The sequence below is a fragment of the Rhinatrema bivittatum genome, chromosome 12 (genome assembly GCF_901001135.1).
Source record: "Rhinatrema bivittatum chromosome 12, aRhiBiv1.1, whole genome shotgun sequence".
Lineage (NCBI taxonomy): Eukaryota > Metazoa > Chordata > Amphibia > Gymnophiona > Rhinatrematidae > Rhinatrema > Rhinatrema bivittatum.
The window spans coordinates 13,689,528-13,707,853 of record NC_042626.1 but is presented as its reverse complement, the minus strand read 5'-3'; the positions used below and the strand labels follow the sequence as shown (position 1 = coordinate 13,707,853).

Genomic DNA, 18,326 nt, shown 5'->3' with positions numbered 1-18,326 from the left:
ATTAGCTGAATAGCTTGAAAGGAGACATCCAAAGATGCTGCGGTGTCCGACTGCCGAGGACCCTTCTGTAGGAATCTCAAGACCCTCAAAGAATTCAGGGCCCAGTATGGCTGCTCGATTCGGCCCTGCAAGGTGAGGAGGAAATGGAAGGGTCCTGCCAGGAACAGAGCGAGGCCCATGGTACAACGCTGGGGCCGGGAGATTGTAACGTGAGATGCAGCTAGAATACCTCCCACCCTGGATTGTAAGCAGTGGTGGTGGCCAACCTTGGCTCTTGTATCCAAAGAAATCTATTAAATTCTGTGATCGCAAACAGCTCCTAGTAGCAGGAAGAGTAGTGTATTAGTAGCAGGAAGACGTTGGTCCTGGAGAAAGCTGGGAGCTGCAATACCTTTTGGATTAGACTGGCATGATCTTTCGGAGACCAAATCCATCTATGAAGAAAAGACCCAGTTCATTAGGCTTCCTGATTTTAGTGCATGAGTGTTGTCCTCTGGTCATATTCAAGTCCAGACTGAACACTCCTCATCTGCTTTTAAATCCTAAACACTTCTCTACGATAAATACACGTCCCATTGACTCTTGTTTTGTCATGTATGTTTGTCTTGACTAGACTAAGCTCTATGGAGCAGGGACTGTGTATGCCTAGAAGTGCCTCATAAATGATAAATAATTGTAGTATTGATATTGAAAATTACATTGTGATACGTGAGGATTTGGTTGTGTGTTCATTGTGTACCTAGAGCAATAGATGTAGGTGGCATGTACATTTGTCTAATAAAACTCTGTATCACTTACCCCCAGCTATCATACATTTTTAACATTAACTTTCAATCCCTTTGCCACTACTGCCCTCCATGTCTTATTACCAATAAACCACACAGCCATCGTTGCCCAAAACATCTGGCCTCCCCATGTTCCTTAAAACTTGGGTTTAATCATGGGCACTGCGTGCAAGTCATCCAATGCCAGCTTGGAAGCCAGATGCAGATGTACCACTGCTGTTGGGGTCACCAACCTGCTGCTCTGGGCAGGTTACCCCCACGGCCTGCCTGTGGTTTCCACTATCCCTTCATGTTTTGTATGTCTGCGTCTGCCCAGTCTCCATCTCCACCTCTGCCTGCTCTGGTATCCGAGTCGCACCAAGGCCCTATCCTGATGGGGGTTTTCTCTCCATGCTGTTGTCACTGGGACATTATGGCTTGTGTTTGTCTCGTGTGCTGTACCATCTTCAGTTCTTAATTTAATTTTAATTTTTTTTTTTTTTTTTAACTTCCGTTTTCCAGAACGAAGTGATGGCAGCACAAAGATCCGGACTCTCTCGGGGGCAAAATCTGCCATCCTCTTCCTCAACAAACTGCAGAAGACTCTGTCACTCAAACGCACCTCACAGGTAATACCCTGCCCTTCCAGCTGCCTCTATGCCATGCAATGTCCCGTTGTGTCAGCGCCGATCACCGGTGCCCTCTTTAATGCCAAGCATCATCGGGGGGGGAAAAAGTGCAAGCGCTGTAACCTAATGCGATCTATTTTGTGTCTCCCTGCCAAACAGCAGTGCAAGGTTATTTGGTGCCTTACTGCCAGCCCTGGTGTAAGATGGTCCGCGGTGCCATCCCTATCCCTCACTGGCAGTGCCATCCTGCTGAGTCCTAAACAAACTGAAACTTTTATTGGTTCGCGTGGCCCCATTACCAAAATTAGTTTTTAAATAATTCATTCGCTGGGGCGAGCAGAAACCACAACACGTTTGTTTGTTTATTTTTTTTGTACAATTCCTGGAGGCATTGGCAGTGGTTGCAGCTTAAGCAGTGCACCAAGGGAGCAGGTGCCAGATAGCAAAACTTGGGGGGGCCTCAGTTATATCCAGTTCTGGACCTGCTCTTCCTCCACCTTCTCACCTCGAGGGTTATTGTTTGCAAACTGTCTCGTTGGATCCCTTACAGAAGAGGTTGGGGGCAGGGAGGGGCCGGGCCCATGGAAGGAGATAGTTGTGCCGTTTTCCTTCCGGTTGAGCCTGTTCTTATGATTTCAGGAGCTCGAGGAGCCAGAGAACAAGAGGAAGAGGAGCCACGAGAATGTGAGTCCCTGACAATTAGTCGCATCCCTGCTCTCTGCCGTGGGAAGAGGGGGTGATAAATGGGCTGGGAGGTGAGGGTAAGTCACTGTGGGCAAAAGCTTTTCAGAGCAAGCAGTGCACATCCTGGCTCGTCTTGGAAAGCAGCCCTGCCAGGCAGTCTGAGGCACAGCGTGGGGAAGGGGAGAGCTTGAGATCCAGCAAAGCCGCTTCACGTGTCTCGTGGCGTTGATGTGCAGGATGCAGGAATGATTCAGTGCTTAGTCAGAAACACGTGTGGAAAGAGGGACTCTGGCTCTCTCTGCCTTTCGCACCAACAGCTGCTGCTGGATGAATTCAGAGTTACAGCCCAGAATGCGCCCGGCCGGGCAGTGCCCCTGACCCTGAACAGCGGAAGCTTTCGTGATAAAGGCAGAGCTTAGCGCGGGGCAGGGGCAGCAAAGGAGAGAGGTTTATTATGAGTGAGGGAGGACTGAGGGCTGAGGGAGGGCGGATTGTGGCTTTTGGTCCGGGAGAAGAGATTTCACCACGGGAAGGAGCAAGAATGTCGGGTTGTGCCGAATTATAATTAGGAAGGCCCAATGTCCCAGGAGAGCAGTAATTTTGTTTTGCACAATCTTCCATATCTGCTGCCAAAACATCTGCTCTGCACAGAATTTGGCTACAATTTAAAAAGCAAAAAGAGGGGGGGGACGGGACGGGGACTTTTTAAAATCTGCACTTTCTTGTCCATTAACGCTGAGCCGTAGTGGGGAAGTGTCCCGTCTGATGTGATTTCCCTCTTTGGCAGGATGCGGACGTATCTCCCCCGGGACCGGAGGATCGCCTAGAAGTCCTCCACCTCCAGAGCTGCCCACCTTCGCCTATGAAACATCAGGTAGGACTCTCCACCTCTAGAAACACGAAGGGGGAGGGACACACAGAGTACAAATAAAGACAAGATTTTTAACAATACATTGAATGCTGGCAGCCTGGAAAATCTTGATTTGTAGTCTCCTGTGCCAGAGAGTGGACAAGTGCAAGGTGATGCATATAGGGAAAAATAACCCATGCTATAATTACACGATGTTAGGTTCCATATTAGGTGCTACCACCCAGGAAAAAGATCTAGGTGTCATAGTGGATAACACATTGAAATCGTTGGCTCAGTGTGCTGCGGCAGTCAAAAAAGCAAACAGAATGTTAGGAATTATTAGGAAGGGAATGGTTAATAGAACGGAAAATGTCATAATGCCTCTATATCGCTCCATGGTGAGACCACACCTTGAATACTGTGTACAATTCTGGTCGCTGCATCTCAAAAAAGATATAATTGCGATGGAGAAGGTACAGAGAAGGGCAACCAAAATGATAAAGGGGATGGAACAGCTCCCCTATGAGGAAAGACTAAAGAGGTTAGGGCTGTTCAGCTTGGAGAAGAGACGACTGAGGGGGGATATGATAGAGGTGTACAAAATCATGAAAGGACATGAACAAGTTAATGTAAATCGGTTATTTACTCTCTCAGATATTAGAAGGACTAAGGGGTGCTGCATGAAGTTAGCAAGTAGCTCATTTAAAACAAATTGAAGAAAATTTCTTTTTCACTCGGCGCATAGTTAAGCTCTGGAATTCATTGCCAGAGGATGTGGTTAGTGCAGTTAATGTAGCTGGGTTTAAAGAATGGTCAGATAAGTTCTTGGAGGAGAAGTCCATTAATGGCTATTAATCAAGTTTACTTAGGGAATAGCCACTGCTATTAATTGCATCAGTAGCAGTTTTTGGGTACTTGCCAGGGACTTGTGACTTGGATTGGCCACTGTTGGAAACAGGATGCTGGGCTTGATGGACCCTTGGTCTGACCCAGAATGACAAATCTTATGCCATGCAGGGTGGTGGGCTTGGACCTAGAGAGGGAGGCAAGGTGGCTGCCATTGCTCTACCAGCTGAGGGTGCATCTTTTTGAAGGCTTCACCCTTCCAGCCCTCAGGCCAGCAAAGGTCCCCGATTCACCTGAGCGAGCTGCCCGAAAAGAAGGAAGCGGCAGGTTCCACTGTGGGGGCAGAAGCCAAAACCAAAATAAATAAAATGGAGGTAAAACTTTGCTAAGCCACAGGGAGAGACAACGCCTTGGGGGAGAGGAGCAAGGGAGCGAGATGTTTCCACTTGGAAAGGAAACGCCCGAGGGGACTGTTCTCTCCGTCAGTGGCCCATGGAGCCCAACATCCTGTTCCCAACAATGGCCACCCCGGGTCTCCTGAAGTACGCAGCAGTGTCATTTCCGGTTACCCTCCCGGGCTGTGCAGGGCGGCAGCGCTTTCTCTCATTGCTGCGGCCCAGCCCGGCCATGGATTTCGTCCCCGTTTTAAAGCTCTTTTGCGCTTCTGACGCTGTAGATTTTTGCTGCTCTTGGGTCTTTTTTAAAAAGCTGTTTGTCTTCCTCTCTCTCCCACCTCCACCCTTCCTGGACGGACGTGCACGACGCAGCCGCTGTCTCCCACGGGCAGCAGCGATGCCTGCTACTTCTGCGGGCAGCGGGTCTACATCGTGGAGCGAATGAGTGCCAACGGCCACTTCTTCCACCGAGGCTGCTTCCGCTGCCACCAGTGCGGTGCAACCCTGCGGCTGGGGAACTTCGCTTTTGATGAGGGCGCGGGTGAGTCTGGGCGGGGATCTCTGTAAACTTGACGAGGGGACAGCCTCTCCCCCCTGGAGGCTGGACGTTGGGCGGGAGATGACATTGAGCAGAGCATGGGTGCGTGCTGGCCCGTAATAAAGGCAAAAGGTGTTTCTAATGGAGCCCTGTGCCCTCTGTCGTCTGTGTGGGGATCCTTAGACTCGAGCAGTGGGGGAAACGGCAGGTCAGAGCTTGTGGGGGTTCCCCAGTTCTGGAGCAGGAAAGGCTGTTGCAGCGCGGAGCTGTGGGCGGCACTCCATGCTGGGTTCTGCAGATGGTGTGAGCATGGGGATGGAGATTTCTTTGCAGAGTGCCTTGGTTGGTCGGCATACAGGGTACATGCCCCCTTGTGTCAATGCAGCAGGCCTGTGTTTGCCAAGTTGGTGTTCCAGGAACTGGTGCCAGCGTTGTGTTCCTGCCTTTGTAGCTGAGTCAAAAGAACAGATGGGTTGGTCGTTGCTGAAAGGTGTATAACACTCTACTGCAACTTTCCGTAACATTTCTGGGTGACGTTCCACTTCCCGTCGCCGAGACCTTGCGATACTTGCCTGAAGTAACCATGAATCCAAAAATGAACATGTAGGGGAGTGAGGGGTCTCTCTCTCTCATGTGCTATCTTTGTAATATTTAATATTGTCTTCCTTCTTTCTGAAATTATCTTTTTGGTGGTTGTTCTTCTCTTCCCAGGGCAGTTCTACTGCACGCTGCACTACTGCCACGAGCAAGAGGGCCAGTCGCATTGCACCGTCAATAAGGTAACGGAGGCATCTGGCTCTCCCTTCTCCAGCTGGGCCCCCGGTATCTTGGAACCGTAGCCCTCCATGAACGTTCAGGGTTGGACTGAAGCGGGTCAGGGGCTTGCCTTAGCATGGTTCTTGCCAATGGTGCTTCATAGGTTCTGTGCTGTGTCCATGCACCTAGGGCAGAGCTTGCGCGTCATCACACGACCAATAAGTGTTCTCAAAGATAACAGGATGCACGTCGATGCAATGGCGGGGGCTTGGGTGGCTCTTCCCATCGGGTCTTGTGAGGTTTTTGGACAGTCCCCTTGGTGATGTGATAAAATGCTAAATCTTCAGATAACATGGAGACAGATGCCAGCCAGCGGAGCATTGCATGCTGGGATGCACTTTTCCGCTGGCTGGCATCTGTCTCCATGTTATCTGAAGATTTAGCATTTTATCACATCACCAAGGGACTGTCCAAAAACCTCACAAGACATGATGTGAAGAGCCACCCAAGCCCCCGCCATTGCATCGACGTGCATCCTGTTATCTTTGAGAACACTTGTTGGTCGTGTGATGACGCGCAAGCTCTGCCCTAGGTGCATGGACACAGCACAGAACCTATGAAGCACCATTGGCAAGAACCATGCTAAGGCAACCGTGTGGCAGCATTAATGTAATTTTTGATGTAACTCCAACTTTGCTCTCTGCTTCAACAGCAGGGAAAAAAGGGGAATTGGATTTAGAGAGCAAGCAACGAGGGCCCTGCCTTTTATAGTCTGCAGAACTGATAAGCATGGGGGTAACCTGCACAGAGCAGCAGTTACTACCCTTAACAGAAGGCATGGGGGTAACCTGCACAGAGCGGCAGTTACTACCCTTAACAGAAGGCATGGGGGTAACCTGCACGGAGCGGCAGTTACTACCCTTAACAGAGGGCATGGGGTAACCTGCACAGAGCGGCAGTTACTACCCTTAACAGAAGGCATGGGGGTAACCTGCACGGAGCGGCAGTTACTGCCCTTAACAGAAGGCACGGGGGTAACCTGCACGGAGCGGCAGTTACTACCCTTAGCAGAAGGCACAGGGGTAACCTGCACGGAGCGGCAGTTACTACCCTTAACAGAAGGCATGGGGGTAACCTGCACAGAGCGGCAGTTACTACCCTTAACAGAAGGCATGGGGGTAACCTGCACGGAGCGGCAGTTACTACCCTTAACAGAAGGCATGGGGGTAACCTGCACGGAGCGGCAGTTACTGCCCTTAACAGAAGGCACGGGGGTAACCTGCACGGAGCGGCAGTTACTACCCTTAGCAGAAGGCACAGGGGTAACCTGCACGGAGCGGCAGTTACTACCCTTAGCAGAAGGCACGGGGGTAACCTGCACGGAGCGGCAGTTACTGCCCTTAACAGAAACATGGGGGTAACCTGCACGGAGCGGCAGTTACTACCCTTAGCAGAAGGCACAGGGGTAACCTGCACGGAGCGGCAGTTACTACCCTTAGCAGAAGGCACGGGGGTAACCTGCACGGAGCGGCAGTTACTGCCCTTAACAGAAACATGGGGGTAACCTGCACGGAGCGGCAGTTACTACCCTTAACAGAAGGCATGGGGGTAACCTGCACGGAGCGGCAGTTACTGCCCTTAACAGAAGGCACGGGGGTAACCTGCACGGAGCGGCAGTTACTACCCTTAGCAGAAGGCACAGGGGTAACCTGCACGGAGCGGCAGTTACTACCCTTAGCAGAAGGCACGGGGGTAACCTGCACGGAGCGGCAGTTACTGCCCTTAACAGAAACATGGGGGTAACCTGCATGGAGCGGCAGTTCCTACCCTTAACAGAAACATGGGGGTAACCTGCACGGAGCAGCAGTTACTGCCCTTAACAGAAGGCATGGGGGTAACCTGCACGGAGCAGCAGTTACTACCCTTAGCAGAAGGCATGGGGGTAACCTGCACGGAGCAGCAGTTACTGCCCTTAACAGAAGGCACGGGGGTAACCTGCACGGAGCGGCAGTTACTGCCCTTAGCAGAAGGCACGGGGGTAACCTGCACGGAGCGGCAGTTACTGCCCTTAGCAGAAGGCACGGGGGTAACCTGCACGGAGCGGCAGTTACTGCCCTTAGCAGAAGGCATGGGGGTAACCTGCATGGAGTGGCAGTTACTACCCTTAGCAGAAGGCATGGGGGTAACCTGCATGGAGTGGCAGTTACTACCCTTAGCAGAAGGCACGGGGGTAACCTGCACGGAGCGGCAGTTACTACCCTTAACAGAAACATGGGGGTAACCTGCATGGAGCGGCAGTTCCTACCCTTAACAGAAGGCATGGGATTACTACCTTCAACCAATAAGCCTTGGTGCTTTTGATGCAACTGCAACATCGCGCTCTGCTTCGACAGAGGGGGAGGGTGGAGGGAAAGAGGGATCTGGATTCGGGGACAACCAACACGAGCCATGACTCTTACAGTCGGGGGTACTGATGCACAGACATTAAGGGAAAAAACACAGGACTGCTTTTATGGCCAAGCCCCTAAGCAAAGCCCGTCAAGCAGCAGTGACTGATACGTGGGGGTAACCTGCACGGCGCGGCAGAGGCTACCATGGGAAGCTTGCTGGCAGACTGGATGGGGCACTGGTCCTTTTTTGCCATCATTTCTATGTTTAAAATGCTGGGTATACTTCCTGTTTCCCCTCTTACCGTGGCTATACAAGGTGCAGGCCTTTTTTTAAATTCCACAACCACCTGTGAATGGGTGAAAAAGTACGATCCATGCCCTTTTTTTTTTTTTTTCCTTTCTACGCCTGTACCCTACCCCCTCCACTATCCCCTGCAATCATCTTTCTCCATTAACTTTCTGTTTGGTGGTGCAGTGGCTCCATTACACCTGCGCAGGAGCTGCCGCCGGTCTTATCCGAACAGCTCCCAGCTCGCTGGAGCTTGGGACCTTTCACCTCTTGACTCCCATGAGCGTCACAGGCGAATGCATAGTCGTGCCTGACTCGCTTTGGTCTGATGAGCACAGGACAGCACTGGTGGGATGGGAATCTGTGCAATATGCCGGGGCAGGTGGGACACTTATCGTGCCAAATGCTGGTGTGATTTCTTCATCTGTGGCACATGGAGCCTGTGGCTGGTTACTCCCATGTGCCAAGCATTAGACCCTTTGGCGTAAGCCTGGTCATGCAGCAGGAGACATCTTAAGCAGACCTCTTTTTATGCTGAGCAATAGTAAAGGTTTCACCCTTTAATTTATTTTTGTTTTGTTTCTTTTTCTCCACTTTTGTTAGACGCTCTCTGCCAGTGAAGTGCCCTTCACGCCTCCTGCTTCTGGAGACGCTGACCTGAGAGCTCCAGCCGCAGTTGATTCTGCTTTCCTCGTCTCCTCTGTGCATCCTGACCCTGAAGAGCCGCTGCGCTCTGCCAGTCCGCTCTCGGCGTTTGCTCCTGCGGATGCCGCCTCCCGGCCTCCACGTCCCTCGCCGCATGACCCGCTTCAGCTGCCATCTTCTCACCTTCCGGCAGGGGCTGCTGAAGGCTCTTCTGATCTTCCTGGAGCTGGCAGAGTCTGGTGTGACGGGAGCTACAGAAAGTCGGCGTCTTGGGAAGAGGAGCAAGGGGGAGAGATGTTTCCACTTGGGAAGGAAACGCCCGAGGGGACTGTTCTCTCCGACCCTACTTCCAGACCCCATGCTTTGCCTCTGGACGATGTGGACAGGACCCCACCAGTGAAGGAGATGGACTCTGAGAAGAGCCGCATAGCCAAGAGGAGAATCCTGCTCTCCACGCTCGAGAAGAAGCAGCTGGCCAGGCTCAATTCGAACTCGGACTCGGAAAATGAAAACCAAACGGGCCGGGAAAGGCCCGGACAAAAACCTCTGAAGAAGAGCCAAGCCATTCGCCTCCGAGATCCGGCGCAGATTCTAGATCGCTCGCACTTGGCAGAAGAAGAGGACACCCAAGGCAAGAGGCAGGTTCGCTGGGTGGAGCCTCACCTCGGCGAGGAGAAAATCGAGGCCGTGAACGCGACAGATGGTAACGATGCTTGGTTCTGCGTGCGGCCATTGATTACCCGAAGCAGACCCCATTTTAAGCTCTCCTTGAAAGATTTCTCTGCACGATATGAGGAGCCAAAGGAACAGGAAGCACTTCAGGATTTGGGTGCGTGAGCTCCCTCAGCATCATCTTTACAATTCCTGCTTTCGAGGTGTAGTGCAGCCTTCTGAAAGGAGCCCCCACCTCAGCCGGTTTCTCCCTCTCGCACCCTTGCTCTGGGCCAGCATGCTGCATTCTCTCTTCCCCTTTTTGGCTTGCTTGCCCCTTCTCTCTCTGTGTGCGGCTCTAGGATGCTCCCTTTCTCCCCGCCTATTCTTGCAGCTGGATCATCCCTGAATAGGGACCCCGAGCGGTCAGGCTAGGGGAGAGGGAAGCGGGGCGGGTCATTTAAATGCCCTCTCCTCTTCCTTCCAGGCTTTCAGGAAACAGATTCCAGCCAAACCGAAGAATCGAGTGAGGAGGAGAAGGATGGAGCGAATGAAGCTGTGGGATCCACTGACAAGACGGTGAGTTTGGAGGTCTGGGGCACTGCACCATGGTGGCTCTGATTCATTACACGAGAGCATTTGGGGGTGGGTGGGGCCTGAGTCCTCGATGTCGCACTTTGAACTATCTAGTCGAAGGGGGCGTGGCGTGGATTCTGCTCTGGGATGAGCAGTTTCCTCCCTTGCGCTTTTCTTACCTGCAGGCCCTCTCCAGCCCCGCTGCACTTGGCCAGATGCTTGGCTTTCAGACTGCGTGTGTGTGTGTGCACGTGTGTGTGTGTGTATGCGCGTTGAGAAAGGGACGACGGGTGCTAAATGTCTTATAAAGGGGCGTTTTATGACGAGCAGGATAAATGTGTCCGGGATTGCCCCGTGTAGTTGGCATAGAGAGGAGCCCAGCTCTTTGGAGGTGCTAAGTATCGTGCCCGTGATTTCAGCCTGAAGCTGACGTGTCCAGGGGGCGCGAGATGAAGAAATACGAGACATGGAAAATGAGAACCCTGCAGCGGAGAGCCAAAGAGGAGGAGATGAAGAGGTTTCATAAAGCGCAGGTATTTTTCTCTCGCCTATTTGGCTCCACCACGTTCCCTTGGGCGTCCGTTTCATGCATCCATCACCCTCTCTGTGCAGAACGTTTTCTAATGCGACTCCTGAGTCTGCCCCCTTTTTTTTCAGCCTGGTTCTAGAATTTTCCTTTTCACGCTTGTAACATCAAACTAAAAAATGTAGTTTGTGACTCTGTGAATCGATGATGGTCCAATATTTGTGCATTTTAGAAAAGCATTTAAGCGATGTTTCTGGCTGTCCTGTCCGAGCAGGCTGCATTAGAAGGGATTCAGGGGCAGTGGAAGATTAGTGTGGATTAGTCCTCTCTCCCACATGTATTGGGTCATGCATCTTCCAGATCTTCTTTGGTTTTAGTTACTGATTTGGTAAAATTGGAGGGCTACAGGATTCTTGTCTCGGAAGTTGACTCTAGGATTCCATCCTCTTGCCACACATACTCCTCCCCAGATCACTTTTCAGCAAGGCACAGCAGAGGACGCCATCCTATCTTTAGGGAACCCACTCCATGCTCTTCCCCCTGCTCCCTCCTCCCCCCACCCCCAACCAAAAGTTGCTGTGGTTATCCCGTGAAATCTCTTGGTTTATTTGATACTTTTTTTGTGATCCAGTACCCTCTTTATCTTTTAGTCAATCCAGAGGCGCTTGGAGGAGATTGAAGAGCGTTACAGACAGCTGGAAGAGCAGGGAGTAGGGCTGGAGCTCTCTCTCAGAGAAGACAGGGGTAAGTGTCTTGGGCTGACGGCCAGGAATGCTGCCAGGGGGGGCCTTGGCAGATGATGGCCTAGGTGTTCAGGATGATGGTTGGCAGCGGGGTATATACTTGTAGTCCTGCTATATCCGTTCTTGGTGCTGTTCACCCCTTCTTCAGAACGGTCTCCAGCCAGAGACCCTGCGTATGGTTCTGGGGTGATGGTTTGGAAACCTCAGCCGGTGATGCGCTACCACACTCTTTGCAAGGGACCGGAGCCAGCTTTGCAGCATTTGGCCAGATGCTTTCTATTCATAGAGTAATTTTAGGAGCCAGCGAATCACCTTTTGCATCTCATGACTTGAGTCTGGTGTTCTGGACAGTGGGAATGTCAGACTTATTAATAAAGATCTTGGTCATTCCTTGCCTGTAAAGGAGGAGGGTCACTTCCTCACTGAGAGACCCACTATACCTTTTTCGCCCCCCCCCCTAGGTAGACGCTTTCTTTCTGATCTATTTTGGGCTTCTAGTTAGATGTGAACTGGCCCTTCCTAGGGCCTCAGCACTAAGCTTTTGCTTACAAACTGGAGAGAAAGCCAGGTTAGCTGCAAATAATCTCCTCTGTCGCCCAAGCATTGCAATGACCGCTCCTTGGCTTAGGCTGGCTGAATTCTGAGTCTGGCCAGTAGGAGAGGGGCGCGTTGAGCAATGGAGGCCTTAATCTTCTAGCTTAGCTCACCAATCTAGATTTGGAAAGCTGCGTCTACACTGTAGGCTTGAGAGCAATGGTCTTCTACAATTTAAAAAGAATGAATTCTGAACAGCTGCTTTGTTTCTATGTTGTCATTTCTGTTCAGAATCATCTTATAGTTTTTGGGGTTTTTTGTGTTTAATTTTTCTTCCTCTGAGCCAGATGGTGTGCTTGATGGCCTGTCCTCTTCTCTTTCTTCCCCTCGTAGAATCAGGAGGTCAATCGGAGATGATAAATCGGTGGCTTCTGCTGGTCCAGGAGAGGAACCTTTTGGTCTCTGAGGAATCCGACCTCATGATTGCGTAAGGCCCACCAAGCATTTTAGAGTCTGTGACCAATGTCAGAAGAGAACTGGACCAGTAACCAGTACAGAGTGGTGATTCCCTCCCCCCCGAGGGTCTCGTGCAGCGAGGAGCTGCCTCCCAGTTGTTCTGCTGCATAATTAAGTCTGGCTTGAAATGGACTTCAAACCCAATGTGACGCCTTTAGAAATACTGAAATCTCCTGCTCTTCCACACCTCAAGCCATTAATTTTAGAACGGAAACCATTTTTTTGGTCCGGGGGGGGGGGGGGGCGCATTCTCTCCCTTTAGGTTTTTCTTTAAAGTCTGTTCCTTGTGGCCTTATCCATTTCTATCCTGCAGTAACGAAGCGCTGGTGATTTATTTTAAATCCAGTAAACAGCGCGTCATGAACCGTCACAGTGAAGGCTACGTTTTTGCGCACTGACTCTCGCCACAGGAAGCTCTCCTTAAGGCCTGATGTTTTAGGGTTATTAAACAGAGCTGAAGGGATTATCAAAGTGTAAAAAAAGAGAAGGAGATGGTGTGGAGAGGGTCCCTGGGGATTGATCCAAAAAGACATCCTGTGCGCGTGCTTGGTTGGCAGGTTGACATTTTTTGTGTTTTTTTAAATTAGTGTTGTCATGGGAGTTTTGTTTCTCCATCTCTTTGCCCAAATTCTCCAGTACAACTGTGTGTAGTCCTGGCTGAGGTGTGGAAGTGAAATCCTCCGAGGAGGCTCACTCCTTTGGGTGTCAGAAGGGGTTTCCGTGTCTCCATGGCCATCGCAACGCCCTCTTGGGAGGCCTCAGCTCATTGCCTGCACTCGGACGAGCTGCCGTTGCATCGTCCAGAGGTGCACCCTGTACAGGATTGAGTTTGTCCATGAAGACCCCCCCCCTAATGCGTGCTTTTAGCTAGCAGTGCTGCCCAGCTTGTTACAAGAGTTTTATCTATGTTGGAAAGAGGACGGGGTAAGGCACCTACACTAGGCCGTAAGCTTCTGAACCTGGGCTCAGCACAGATGGTACAGGCATTACCTACAGAGGAAGCCAGGGCTTAATGAGGTTGTCTTGCGTGTTACGCGCATTACATTAGTGTTTGTTTTGTGTTTTTTTAATATGTAGTGCACAGGAGCTGGACTTGGAAGAGAGGCAGAGCCTTCTGGAGCAGGAACTGAGGAGATGGATGGATTTGGATGGTATGAGCAGGTTCGCTGCAAACTGTATGCACCAACTCTGCCCTTTGGGCCTAATGGTTTGGATTAAAAATTATCCTTACACACTTTAAAGGGATTCAGTACATCCTCCACCATGATGCTGAGGGGGTTAGATTGCTGCACTGGTGGAGGGTTTTGGGGTTCACAGAGGGGGTAAATTTTGTAACAGCCCACGTAAAAAATGTGCAAAAGTCACTGCCCCACCAAAACCTACCCCCTCACAATTACCCCTCCTAAATGTTATGCAGTGGTGGAAAGCCTTCCCCCCCACACAGGGGAAACTCATGGGTAAGGTCACCGGCTTAGCAGGGGGGCAGCTTTTTATTTACTTTTTTTTTTTTTTAATTTCTGTGCGTAAAACACGGCTTCACCCCCAGCGCTCCCACCCATGGTGAGGTTACCCTAGTGATTGATTTCAAGCTTCACCCCCGGTCCAGTCCTGTTTTATGCTAATTCTGATTAGAAATTCTGGATCCCCTTTTGCCTCCGACCTTTCTGACCCACAGGCGGATGGGTTTATCCCAGCTGCACTGCTGGCACCGGCCTCGTTGCTGAGCCCCCTTCTAGAAAGGTTGCGTCATAAGCGAGTGCTGTGTAACAAGTTAATAGGGATCGGCAGCGCAGGAAAGCAGCTGTGGTAGATTTAAAACATTTTGGAGGCAGTGCGCATTTCGCCTGTGGAAGGAGTTGCCAGAGGCCGTGGTTAACGTTATTAGTACAGGTGCGTTGTAAAAAGGGTTTGAACACCATTCCTTATGAGAGAGAGCCATGAACAACTATTAGCCTAGCAGTTGTGAGGATTGTCGCTGCTTCCAGGCCTCAGCAACAGTGACTGGCTCTCCCCGTTAGGGTGGGTGGGGGTCCGATTTTTGCCAGCGTCGGGATGCTGGTCTTGACGGACCCACTGCTCTGACCTGGCGTGCCACTTATGTGCTGAAGGGAGGGGTTGCCCCAGCTCAGACCATACAAAGGCTGTCCAGGCAGGCAGGGGCCGGTGTTTGAAATAACCATGGACCTCGATTTTTCCGCATGCAGATCGCCTAAAGACGCCCCAGGACAAAGCAGAGGAAGAGGAGACGTTGAACAGGATGCTGGAGGTGGTGGACCAACGCAATGCTCTGATCACCTACCTGGAGGAGAAGCGGCTGAAAGAAATCACGGAGCAGCTCTATGGACTATCGGATCTGCAAGGCAAGCAGCAACTTGGTAACCGGTGATGGAGCAAGCAGCCGACCAGCCTGTTATAAACACAAGTGCTGAAGCCCGCAGTGTAAATAGCAGAGTGTGTGCCAGCGGCTGAGAGTAAGATGTCCTACGAGAGCTCTCCCAAAAGTAAGCCATTCCCCACTCCCTCGCTTGTCATGACATCTGTAGGAAAGAGTCCGGTGAGGCTGTGGTCCTGACTGCTTTCCTCCCACTCAGGGTGGCTCTCTAGGGATGTGCACTTTAAATTAAAATAAATACAGAATACTCCTCTTTGGGACACATCACAGATCCAGCTCTGGCTTACCTTTTTTTAATTGATTGTGGATGAGCTCACAAAAATTCTCTCCCATGCAGACCCTCCTCCTACCTATACATTTTTATGCCTCACTCACTCATACATAGTTACACCTCATGTTTTGCATGTTAACTACCTTAAAATAAAGATGCTTAGGTTTTTACCTGGATTTGTATTTTATTAGTAGAAGGAATGGTAAGGCAGAAGCTGTGTGAATTTGTTTTTAAACAGGGAAGGAAATCTTCCAAAGCTATTTAGGTGGAGATCAATCATAGCCAAACGTTCTAGAAGTTGGGGAAAAATAGGCAGGATGCGGCTCGTAGGGGTGTGCGTTCGTGTTGGTGGGTACATGCGTACCTCGCCGCCTCTCCTTATTAAAAACACATGCGCACTCTTTTCCTGCATGTACTAGAAAGCCGGTGAGGTATAGGGGTAGCTGCCAAAACAGAAGACATGAATGCACATCCCTCCAGGGCAGAGGAAGCAATGATTATGCAGTCTTTTGAGGAAAAAATCTCTGCAGGTTCTTTTTCGGCGAGATCCTTTTTCCTAGGGACATTTCAAAGTTACTCCCAATGGGGTATATTTTCAAAATATTACCTGCTTAAAACTGAGCATCTATGCCTATAAAGTAGCCCCTGCTCCTCTAGCCCCCATTTTATAAAATTTGAAAAGACCTGTATAAAAAGAGGGCATTTATGCACAGAAGTTGCTAAGTGATATTATGTACTGCTGCCTGGGTTAGGGGGACCTCACCCTGAAGAAGCAGGAGGGTCTGCATGACGCAGTGAAGGACTGGGTGAACTGATGGACGAGCCGCTAAAACTGCTCTGTTCCTTGATGTGTACATGGTTTTTTAAAATACAGATGCTCCTCTAAGGACTGATCTATGCAAATGTGTTTCTCTTCACTTGTGTGTGTAAAAGATACATGTACACAACGTTCACATGCAAAGATTTTCTTTTGTAAACTTCGTAGCTGTGTTCACAGTTGTATGTTATGAGGCAGTATAATGGGATTTCTGCTGTAGATGAAACGGTCCTCAGATGCTTTAAACGAGGACGGAAAAGCACCTGTATTCCATGTAGTGAGAGATGTTCTCTTGTTGCACTGCATGTATTTGTCTTGCAAATAATGTATGTGCATACGGTGCAGGGTCAAGGCACGTGCATTTTATAAAACATGTATGTGCATTGCATGGGTTATAAAATACGCGTGCAGATCCACTCCCAGCCATCGGTGCTGTCATGTGCATGTATCTGAAAGTTATTGTCCAGGTGCTTTAGGAGGGGAGAAGCATTGGCAGGGGCTGAAGTGTAGTGAATCCGAAATCCCCTCCCAGGAGTGATGGGTGAAACGAGAAGGAACACACAGGCAGGGCTCAAGCCTGGGGGTAGGGAACTACCCCTCCTACACCTCTTGGAGTCAGAGGTAAAGGTCAGACCCCCCCCCAGCCCTGCTCCTACCCTGTACTGGCCTGGTTGCAGGATACAAGATGCTGCTGTTGTGCTGAGGACTAAAGGAGGAGGTTTTTGTTCAGAACGTGGGATGTTTCGGATCCTACAGCAGCTCTGGAAATGTGATCTCTTCTATCTTTAGCTGGTGTACATGACAGGAGCCCATGAAACCCACCCCTGCCTGTAACCAGTAGAAGAAAGTAAGGAAAATAGCTACAGAACCTAAAAATCCCATTTCTCCAGTACAAAAAACCAGTGAAACCCAGGCTGCCCTAAACCCTACAGCCACACAGGCCAAGGTTTAAAAGAGCTCTTGGGCAGAGCCACTTACTAAGCACAGAACGAAACACCCTTAGCCTAGGCCAGAACAAGAGTCTCCCACCTGCGCGTGATGCAGAAACCTGTGCACAGCAACCAGCAGCTCGGGCACCCAGCCTCGAAGCCAGCGTGGTTATAAGAAAGAGAGTAGCAGGGTTGATCGCAGTAGTGATGGCCTGATCTGGTTTTAGGTGTTCCCGCTGCACTGTGTATGTTAAGTTGGGAGCAGCTTCAGCCTCTTGCCCGAGCTGCCTCAAAATAAATAAAAATCCAAATCTGATTTTGTTCTGGGCTGGAGTGACTCCATGCTGCACCTCCGTCAAGAAATTAACCCTGCAGCTCTCACACAAGGGCAAATCCATAGCCAAGAGCCACTACTGCAGCCCGTGTTAGACAGTTCTCTAACAGGGGAATAGCTCCCATTTCTTAGGTCCACCAAGAGTACAGGCACCCCCCCTATTCAACAAGATTTCATTTGTGACCACTTTTATAGATGGTAAAATCGAAAGCCAGTGATGAGTGAACACAGCGCTGCAGCAGTGGTCAAAAGCATGAATTATACCAAGCAAGGGCCTAGCATTAACCCGCAGGCTTAGTATTAGTCAACTGTCCTGCAGCATCCTTACCCTCCTACTGGAAGGGCCAAACCAGACTCTTGGCAGCCCTCACCTCTTTCCCGTACAGCAGATCTCGTTGATCCCACTGCAAGTCAGCTTTTCAGTGTAGTCCCCTTGAATATGCATGAGGTACATTTGCATATAGGGGGCCTTCACTGTTTGAGAAGCCCTGGGGTAGAGACCTCCTGTAAAGCATGGGCCCTACCTCTGAAGCTGGAAGGCAAAAATTTCAATTCTCCATTAAACAAAAAAACCACCCTCACTTTTTACTTAAATAAGTATAAGGCAGATGGGGGTGGAGGACTCCAGTCCTCGAGGGCTCCAAATAACCCTAATAAACGTGCATGTAATACAGCTGCATGCAAATTTAAGTGATATCCTGAAAACCTGACCCAGCTGTGGTCCTGAACCGAGCTGCAAACCCCTACAGCCGAGCCGCCCTTGGCCTGACGCAAACTGCACCTGGGATCTCTGCACTGGGTGTAAAGCAGTGCAAGAAAAAGCCATACAGGCCCTCTGTGCAAAAAAAGAGACACCAGAACAGCTGCAAGCCCTCTGCCAAACCCATGAGACTTATTTCATTGCATCCTTTAACCAGGTCTTACATACAGTCCTGCTGCCTGGGCTCCAGCATTCACCACACACACTATACAGACTCCCTCCAGCAACACTGCAGCTCCAGCTCTGCCCCAGAACTCCTGCCAGTGCTTGCAGACACTTCTCCTTACTAACCCCCCCAAACACCTCAGTACTGGTAACAAACGCCCAGGGGCAGGTTTCAAAGCACGATGGGCCGTTATCTCGTGCACTAACGCCCTAACGCACACGATAACGACCGCCTCGATAGCTTTTAAATGAGGGAAAGCAGAGGGTTTTGCTTGGGGTTTAAAAAAAACGTTGGGCCCGGTTGTGCTGCCGGGGATGATTTTTTC

General features: G+C 50.5%; 1 protein-coding gene across 6 annotated transcripts in view; it reads left to right on the top strand.

The window, feature by feature from the left end:
* MICAL1 (microtubule associated monooxygenase, calponin and LIM domain containing 1) overlaps window positions 1–15,165 on the top strand; it is a 38,683-nt gene extending 23,518 nt beyond the window's left edge. For 5 of the 6 annotated variants that reach the window (XM_029572846.1, XM_029572847.1, XM_029572848.1 and 2 more), the window contains exons 14-25: window positions 1,287–1,393; window positions 2,033–2,077; window positions 2,865–2,951; window positions 4,541–4,709; window positions 5,418–5,485; window positions 8,745–9,615; window positions 9,925–10,016; window positions 10,433–10,546; window positions 11,190–11,283; window positions 12,210–12,303; window positions 13,410–13,493; window positions 14,537–15,165. In XM_029572846.1, coding sequence (XP_029428706.1) covers window positions 1,287–1,393; window positions 2,033–2,077; window positions 2,865–2,951; window positions 4,541–4,709; window positions 5,418–5,485; window positions 8,745–9,615; window positions 9,925–10,016; window positions 10,433–10,546; window positions 11,190–11,283; window positions 12,210–12,303; window positions 13,410–13,493; window positions 14,537–14,711 — 2,000 coding nt within the window. In that variant the 3' untranslated portion in view covers window positions 14,712–15,165. The remainder of the gene's footprint in view (window positions 1–1,286; window positions 1,394–2,032; window positions 2,078–2,864; window positions 2,952–4,540; window positions 4,710–5,417; window positions 5,486–8,744; window positions 9,616–9,924; window positions 10,017–10,432; window positions 10,547–11,189; window positions 11,284–12,209; window positions 12,304–13,409; window positions 13,494–14,536) is intronic. The other variant, XM_029572851.1, reaches the window with a different exon arrangement.
* Window positions 15,166–18,326: the final 3,161 nt, after the last annotated feature.